Source organism: Falco biarmicus, chromosome 4 (assembly GCF_023638135.1).
Source record: "Falco biarmicus isolate bFalBia1 chromosome 4, bFalBia1.pri, whole genome shotgun sequence".
NCBI classification, from domain to species: Eukaryota; Metazoa; Chordata; class Aves; order Falconiformes; family Falconidae; genus Falco; species Falco biarmicus.
In genome coordinates this window covers 67,175,074-67,183,945 of record NC_079291.1, presented here as the reverse complement: position 1 = coordinate 67,183,945, position 8,872 = coordinate 67,175,074, and the positions used below count along the sequence as shown (strand labels likewise).

General features: G+C 68.0%; 1 protein-coding gene across 1 annotated transcript in view; it reads right to left on the bottom strand.

Moving 5' to 3' along the window:
• Window positions 1-8,872, bottom strand: part of PALM (paralemmin) — a 19,443-nt gene continuing 10,571 nt past the window's right edge. Inside the window, 10 exon segments of the mRNA XM_056335075.1 lie at window positions 1-3,305; window positions 4,859-4,910; window positions 4,912-4,991; window positions 6,029-6,088; window positions 6,371-6,392; window positions 6,791-6,914; window positions 8,339-8,424; window positions 8,426-8,470; window positions 8,563-8,589; window positions 8,591-8,667. Coding sequence (XP_056191050.1) covers window positions 2,446-3,305; window positions 4,859-4,910; window positions 4,912-4,991; window positions 6,029-6,088; window positions 6,371-6,392; window positions 6,791-6,914; window positions 8,339-8,424; window positions 8,426-8,470; window positions 8,563-8,589; window positions 8,591-8,667 — 1,433 coding nt within the window. The 3' untranslated portion in view covers window positions 1-2,445.

Sequence of the window (8,872 nt, the reverse complement as noted above, 5' to 3'; positions counted from 1 at the left end):
CTGGTTGTTCACACAGTTTATTTGCTCGGTTTGGGTGTCTTACAAACAACGGGAGGGACGGGGAAGGGGAGAACTTCAAACGGCTTCGGCACAAGTGAAAAGCACGGGAGCGCGGGAAGTGCACTTCAGCGGAGCCAGGCGGGATGGCGGGGGCTGGCTGGGACAGGGCTGGGGGGCACGGCCGGGCTCCCCACTTCTGCTCGGCCCCCGGCCAGCCCGGGGGGCCTGACCCTGCTGCCCACTGCTGGGGGCCGGGGGCTGGGGCCGAAGTCAACCGAGGGGCAGTGGGTGCTAAGGGTGGGAGTGGGCCCCAGCTGGGGGTTGGTGGGGGATTGCAGACCCAGGGTGGGATGGGGAGAGTGGTTCTGGCCCCCAGTGAGGGGGTGGCAGGAGGTGACATGCAGCCCCACTAGGGACCTGGCCCTAACGCAGCCCCCCGGGATTGATGGGGCAGAGGCCCCACGGCATCCAGCCCCCCGCTCTGCGGCATTGCCTCCCCTTGCCCCCGGGGTGGCTGACCCCAGCCCCCTGCCCTCCCTTCCCCAGCTCTGCCTCTCGCAGAGGCTCTGGGGGCCGGGGTCCCCAAAGGAGGAAGAGGACTGCCACGGCAGCACCACAAGCCCCCCGCAGCCCCCAACCTCTCCCCTCCCCCTACAGTGACCCCACTGGGGGGAAAACCGCAGCCCAGGTGGTAACTGGGGGGCAACTGGGATGTCATGGAGGGGGTGTCACTGCTCACACAAGGGGGAGGGGAGAGAGGGAAGGCCTTGGGGGGCTGAGCCCCATCCCTGGCTGCTCTACCACACACGTTGTGGCGGGCTGGGCAAAGCCAGGGCTGCTCCGCACACGCGTCACGGTGGGCTTGGTGGGTCCCTGGGGACAGCAGCGGTGACCCGCTGGCACTCAGACAAGGACCCCCACATTGGCTGGCTGGGACCCCGCGTTCCCAGCTGGCTGCACCCTGCCCAAAGCCCCTGTGCCCCCCATGCACGGGGACTGGGCGCCACCAGCACAGCCACAGCTGGCTCGGGGCAGCGGCCGTGGGGCTCCAGGTGCCAAAAGCAACCCCGTCCTGGGGCTGCACATGGGGCTCCGAGTCCCGGCATGTCTGGGACAGGGCTGGCAGGAGATGGGACGCCCCCGGGGCAGCCCGGTGCTGGGGCAGGGCCGGACTGTGTCCCCCAGCCCCGCCAGGCGCTGAGGTGGGCTCAGTCGGAGCCACGTGCCCGATGCCCATGAGATGTATCAGCTGCTGTGGCAGAAGTGCTCAGGGTTTGGGCAGCGCTCAGCACCCATGGGTGCTGCCGTGGGGCCCCCACCCTCCCCGCCTGCCCCAGCGGGTCTCAGTGGGGAGAAAACGCTGGTGCTGGTGGTGAAATCCCCGCTGAAGGGCTGGGGCATGGGGTGGGGGGAGTGGGGGAGGCTACTCGCAGTCCCAACACGGACACAGCATCTTGGGGACACCCTCTGTGGGACACCGGACCCCCAGCAGCTCCTAGTCCCAGCGCCTGGGGTGAACTGGGCTGACTCGCTGGCCTGGGGGACCTGACACTGCAGCCCGGGGCCCCAGAAAGCGGCTCTGCAAAGCTGCTGCCGCCAAGCAGCAGAGGCAGGAGGGGGATGCGGTGCTGGACCCCCTCCCGCTGCTGCGAGGAGGCACGGGAGCTACCACCCCATCCCCTTCCCCATGGGGCTGGCCCCCCCCAGCTCCCCTTCCCTCGCTGCCATCGCCATCCACGTTGCCCCAGGAGGACACGGGTGCCTGGCCACAGCACCGCTCAGCACCCTCAGCTGGCAGAGCCCAGTGACACCGGTGCGGCAGCCCGCGGCATTGGTACCTGGACGGTGGCAGCCGTCACCCTCAAGCAACCAGGGCGAGATGCTCCTGCGTGGGGGGCTGAGCCCCAGTGAGCAGAGCAGGGTCCCCTGCCCGCAGCCCTGGGGACAGGCTGGGGCTGCCCCATGGCAGCCGCGTGTGGCCCACGGCCCCCTGTGAGCTCCCATTGCGGCCGAGCATCACGGAGGGGATGCTGCCCTCAACACCCTTCCCTTGCCTGAACACGCTCCATCCTGGAGGGGCTCACGGCTTGGGGAGCCCAAGGGCGTGGGGACAAGGACATGGGATGGTGTGGGGACATCCGTGGGCAGCCGGAGGGGGGACAGCCCAGGGCCTTTCCCTGCAGGAGAAGCGGATGATGGAGATGCAGATAGAGGGGCTGGCATGGGGCTGGCTCCGTGCCTGCTGCGGGCTGGGCCAAGTGCGGGTCCCGCTGGCCACCGGGAGTCATCTACGGACGTAGCGGCGTCCTCGATCCCCCAGCCTGGCCCGGTGGCGGGGTGGGCAGCTGCCGGTGAGAGGAGGGAAAGGCTCCGGTGTCGGCAGCAGGAGGGCTCCAGCACAGGGTGAGGTGGGGGGCGTGCGTGCCGTGGGGCGAGGGGGGGTCTCTAATAAATATCACAGGCAGCGCTGGTGGGGTGCGGCGCGGGGCGGGCGTTGGGCAGGTGGGGTGAGCAATGCCACGGCCGCGGTTCGCTGCTGCCCGCTGCGGCTTCGCAGGCGCCGTGTTGGGTCTCCCCGGTTCTGCAGAAAGAGGGTCCGTGTCCGGTGGGGGAGGGAGCCCGGCGTGCCGGGGCGGTGGACCTGGCTAGCGGGGGCCGGGGCGGAGGGGGCTCGGCGGGGGCAGCCTGCTGTGGTGGTGGCGTGGGGCCGGCGGGGCTCACATCACCGTGCAGCACTTGCAGCGCTGCTTCTTCCACGTCCGTCTCCTGCTCGGCCTCCTTGGCGTCTGTGGCGTTGGTACCCGGCTTCTGCCCAGCCGGGCTCTCCTCACCGGGCGGCTGGGCGGCCGCGGGCTCCAGCGCGGTGCCATTGGGCGGCGCGTGGTCCTTGTGCGCCGGCTCCGGCTTGCTCTCGGCGTCCTCGATCACCACCAGCTCGGCCTTGATGGTGCCCTCCAGCCCCAGCACCTTCTTGGTCTCGTCCTCATCCTCCACATTCTGGTAGCCCATGAAGATCATGGTGACGGGCTGCTCACGGCTGGGCTCCGTCCCCTCTCCCGGCGGCAGTACCACCGTGCTCTCCCGTGGTTTGGCTTGCAGCCCCGTGATCTCCCGCCGCGGCGTTGGCTTCTGGCTGGCCGGGCTGCTGCCGGCCCCCTCGCCCACCTTGTGCCGGGCTTCGCGCCCAGTGGCTTCGCTCAGGGTGGCCTCATCTGCCTTGTGCAGGAGCTCGTCGACCTCGGAGGAGCTGAGGGGGTGCGCCCCGTTCTGCAGGGCCCCATCCTCGGCGCTCACCGCGTGCACCACTGCGGGGGACAAGAGGAGGGAGGGTGAGGGGGGCTCAGCCTGGGGGGCTCGGGCTGGGGGGCACAACTTGACCTGGAAAAGCTCCTGCTGGCACTGACCCGCTCAGAGCTGGCTCCCGTGCAGCTGGGGAGCGGCACCTTCCCCCTCCCCAAAGGCCCCAGCACTGAGGCTGGGACCCCCCGGCAGCACCCCACCCCCACCGAGGCCAGAGCTGCTGCTGGACCCCCCCGCATTGCCTGGCCCCTGCCCCACAGCAGACGGGGAGGCCGAAAACAAAAACCACTATGCAAGGAGCCATTCCTGGCCTTTGGCACCTCCGAAGCCTCAGACCCGGTGAGCCCTGCGGGAGCCGTGGCTGTCTGCCAGGTCACCGACAGCCGGCCAAGCTGGCCACGCTGGCCACGGCAGGACCGAGTCTGGCTGGTGCCCGGCTCCTCCAGGGTCGACACAATGCTCTGCGGCAGATCACCGCTGCCACCAGTAAGACCCCAGCGAGCGCCCAGCAGGTGCTGCCCCCACCACGTCCCACCACCTGTGGCACCCAGTGGCACTGTGCCCAGGAGGGGACGGGGCTCTTCTGCCACCAAGGCACTTTGCACGGCTGCTTGCAGCGCTGGAGGCAGCAGACGTGCGTCACAGTGAGAGTGGCCTCCGGCTCATCGCATTTTCCACTTGACCTGGGGCATCATGCGATGATCAGTGCAACAGCCTCAACAGCCAGTTGATGGAGTGATGGATGATGACCAGCCCCAGCAGGGCCAGCTCAGCTGGCACCAACGCACGGCTGCCCCGCACCCATCGCTGCCGAGGCAGCTCCTCAGCCTGTCCTAGGAGCTGGGGGGTCCCGCAGCAGCCGGGGGGGCTGAGCCAGGCAGCAGGTGGAGGTGAAGGCCAGCATGGCCCAGCACGGCCACAGCCACAGGGAGGGTGTTGAACAGGACTGGCCACCAGTGCAGCGCAGTTTCCTCAGAAGAAGCTGTTGGTCCACTTGGCCACCATGGTCCCCAGTAACACACCCCAGCTCCGTGGCAGGTCCTTGCCACCGACACAGCCATCCCTTGGGCGTCACCAGGCCCTTCGAAGCAGGTTCCCAAAGGTTCCAAAAGCAGGGGCCACAGGCAGGGACCGGTCCCTATTGCCGTGCCTCCTCCGTGCCTGGCAGCCATGCTCCCTGCTGCCAAGCCTGGGCGCACCGGGCCGATGTGGTGCCACTGCCACGTTCCCCACTTGTGGGACGGGCTCCTGAGCCTTGGACACAGCCGATCCTCTTCTCCGCTCTCCAGCGGTGCAGGGTCACGATGTGCAAACCAGGGCTGGTCTGTCAGGACCATCTGTGCCATGCTGCCAGGACAGATCCCACACCGGCTGGGGTGCAGGACTGGGGCCACTGGGGGTTTGCCCTCACTGGTCTCCCCGACAGCACTGGCGAGGCTGGCCGGGAGCAGCCCCAGCTCATCCCAGCCCTGGCACCTGCTGGGATGCTTGGGTGGCCTGTTCCTCATCCCCTTCCCTTTGCTCCTGACGCCTGCAAGCGATGCAGGACAGGCCGTACCTTTCAGCTCATCCTCGTACACATTTAACCCCCTGCAGACAGTGGTTCTGGGGGAGCAGGGTGGTGCTGGACAGGACCTTGGTCTCCCCAGTCACTCTGTCCTTCTCCACCGTGATCTCCACCGAGTACATGGCTGGGACACAAAGAGGACAGCACGCGTTACGGTGGCCCTGGCCCCCCCCAGCCCCAGCTCAGCGGCCGGCAGCGGGCAGGCGTGTGGCGGCAGCGGAGCGGGTGCGGTGCGGTGCTCAGCAGAGTTAGCGAGACAGCAGGCGGCAGCGGAGTGGTGAATGGCAGAGGCAGGTGTGACATCCCAGGCACAGCCCTCCTACGGGGACCCACGGGGCCATGGCCGTTCTGGCACTGCCAACATCACCTTACCTCCGCGTCTTCTGCGTCCCCTGGGCTGGAGCTCAGCCAGGCCCTGGAGGCACCAGGCAGTGCCGGGTGTCCGTTTGTCCGGCCGGTGAGTGGTGCCAGCTGCGGGTGCCTGGGCTGGGAGCCAGGCTCATGCTTGCGGGAGGTATCATCTCCTGCTGAGGGGTGCTGGTGCTGGGCAGCCCCCTCCACCCCCGTGGGACGGGTGATCCTCATCATCTCTCCTTCGGCTCCTGGCCAGTCCTTGCCAGCACTGGGGTCACCTCAGCCTGGTGGCACTTTGCTCCAAGGACCCTAAGATGAGCTGTGCCAGTGCTGGTGCCACAGCCTGGTCTGAGCCAGAGCAAACCCCTCCAGCACCAGAGCTGGCCGCAGCCCCCCCCAGCGTGGGCAGCTCAGCCCCGCGCCCCTGCAAGCTCCCCGCTGGCAGCCAGCCATGGGGCCACAAACGCCGGCGCAGGGTCAGCCATGCCGGCAGCCAACGCTCCGCTCCCCTCGCCCCTGCGCCGAGAAGCCGCAAAGAGGAGTGGGAGGCAAAGGATGAAACCGGAGCAGAGACATGGAACAGGGGTGAGGGGGAGCCCTGAACCCCAAACCGGCCATGGAGTGGAAGCGGAAACAAACCCTCTGATTGCAAATAACTGATGTTCTCTGCCTTGGGCTCGGAAAGTCATCGAGCAGTGGGGAGCAGCAGTGGCAGGGCTGCGGGGTGGGCAGCAAGCCGAGGGGCAGCGCGGGAGAGGGGGGAAGCCACCAGGAAGGAGCGCTCCTCTGGGGGAAGTGGGCACCTACCTGCCTTCATCATGTCAGTGCCTTCCACCGCCTTCATGGGGCTGCTGGAGACCTTCTCGGCTGGAGATGGAGAGGAGAGATGATGGCCTGAGCCAAAACGATCGCCTGGTCGTCCATGCGCCATGAGACGGGCCCCAGGGAGGGTGGTGTGTCCCCCCACGGCTGCCACCTGGGGTGGGCTCCCCCACCACAGGGCACCCTGCCCAAGAGGGGACCAGGGATATGGGGATGGGGGCTCTCCCAGCTCCCCCCACCCATCCAGCCCCAGTACCGGGGCAGCATGAGGGGCGGCAGGCACTGCCTCCCGAGAGCAGGAACCGCGGCCGAGGCGGGATCACCTACCCTTGACCGTGCCCAGGGGACTCTGCAAAACAGAAGGGAGAAGTTGTAGGGGCTGCTGGGAGGTGCCACACACCCCACCGCCCACACACCCATCCCCACCAGGGCAAGGAACCCTTGGCCCAGCCCTGCTGGCACAGGAGCTCCGAGGGTGACAGGGACACACAGGGTGGCCAATCCACCCAGCTCGGCTGGGACCGGGTCCCACCGCAGCCACGCCAGTCCCTGGTGCAGCCCTGCAGCAGCTCCCTGTGCCCGACCCCCTCTGTCAGTGCAACCCTCCCTGCTGCCGTGCCCGTCACCCCCAGCAGAACCAGCTCTGGTCTGGTGAGGGGTGAGCAAGCACCGACGCGCCACGCACCCCTTCTCCCCCCTTCCCCCCCCCAGCAGGCAGCTCTGCCCGCAGAGAGCGGCCATGCCCACCTTCTGTGTGTTGGGGATGGGCTCTGCCTTCTCCTCCTTGGCCGGCGCTGCCACCTCTGCCAGGTTCTCCCTGGTGGAAGCTGCCGAGCTGCCGTTCTCCAGCGTCTCCAGCTCCTTCTCCAGCCTGCGGGGAGAGTCGGGGCTGAGAGGCCACGGCGAGCCATGGCGCAGGCAGCCCCCCCACAGACCCATCTCTTCACAGGGGAAAAGTGTGTGTTTGTTGGAACAAACCCAGGGGCTCCACCGGTGGGTGCTGCCCCCGTCCTTAACCCAGGCGCCCGTGGGCTGCACGCCTTCACCCGTCTCCGCGGGGCGAGCGCGATGCTTAGGACAACGGTGGCAGCTCCACAGCCGCTGCGCAACCTGGGACGGTCGCACCCAGTGGGTGGCAGAAACTCCCCCACAGGCACCAGGCAGGGGGACTGACCCACCAGGGTCTTCCGCTGTCACCATGCAGTGACAACTGAGCCCGCCACACACTTGCCAGTGCCCTCGCTGGGTGGCATGGAGCAGCACCGCTCCATCACGTTTCAGCTCCCACATACATTGCTCAAAGCCTGTTTGAGCCTTGCACGAGGGCGATTGCCCCGTTCCTGGCCACCAAGCCTGGCCAAGAGCTGTGCTGGCAGCAGGGCCCCATTGGGACGCGGCAGAGGTCAGGGGAGTCCCCGTGGATTCATGTCCCTGTAAATTAGGGCCCCTCTGTCATCATGGTGGCAGCACACCCCCCCGGCAGAGCCCCCTCTTAACTCCCGTCTCCCCGCAAGGCGCTGGCAGAGGAATGCACCTGCACCATTAGACTGACCACAAAAGGCCCCTTCGTGCCTGACCCCTCTCTGCACTGATGCTCGGTAATTAACGCACAGCCGTGACTGATTGCATTCTTGCAGGCCAGCTGGGCTGCCCGGGACACCTCTGTGCCAGGGGTCCCAGCCCAGGCATGAGGGGGCTGGGCAGGGGGCTGAGGCTTCTCCCCCTCCAGTCTCCCACCCTGCCCCTTCCCTAGGCGCTGAGCCACCGCAGCAGGGATGGACATCCGTGGGGAACCAGCCCCCTGTTTCCCTGCCCTGAAATCATGGGTGCTGGGCACCCAGCAGACCCCCAGGGGACCCCAGCCCCACAGCTCCCACTGCCATCCTACACAGCGTGTAGCTGACACAGCCCCAGTGTGGCTGGGGGTGCCCATGCTTGGAGGGGCTGCGGGGGCTGGATGTGCTCCAGGACCAGCTGCAGCCCCCCAACAGATGCCGGACAGAGCCCAGCCGGGGGTCCTCCAGCCAGAGTGGCTGAGCCCTGGCAGCACCGCAGAGGCACCTCCTCTCCGGCAGCTCCGAGCTCCAGGATGGATGCTCTCCTCCAGGGTGGACGCTCTCCTCCAAAGTGGATGCTCTTCTCCGAGGGGGCCGTGGCCAAACGGAGCAAGCATGGCAGCACGCCCTGTGCCTCATGCCCCAGCACATGGGACCAAGCTGCCATCCCAGTGTCCCGGCTGCCCACGACTTTGGGTGCCCTCCAAGTGCACCCCACCCCCCACCCCCATCCCATTACCTCTGGATGGTTTCCTCCAGCTCCCTGGTCTTCACCTCGTCCTCCTGCATCTGCTTCTTCATGGCCTCGTCCTCCTCGGAGGCTGAGGCTGGGGGCCCCCTCCAGCAGCCATCTCTCCCGCAGAGCCTTGGACTGGGGAGCAGAAGGGGGTCACGGTCCTGCCACCCCCCCAGCCGGGGGGCCCCCCACGCAGAGGCAGCCCGGGGGTCCCGGGGGAACCTCACCTTGAGGTGCTGCAGCTGCCGCCTGTCCATCCTCGAGCTGCCGCCTTTTGTTCTCGATCTCTGTCTGACGTTTCCGCTTCTCCTGGAGGGACGAGAGCGGCAGAGCTGGGGGCGGCGTGGGGGGGGGGGGGGGCCGATGCCAAGGCATCACTGGGGTGGGGGCACCTCTGTCCCAGCCGGGGCAGCATCCCCACAGTGAGGAGGAGCGAGGAGTGGGGGGGTGAGGGGCTCCCGTGGGGTCTGACATGGGGACCCAACGCCATGCCCGGGCTGTGAGACTGGCCCTGGGGGTAGCCCACCGGGAGCTCCC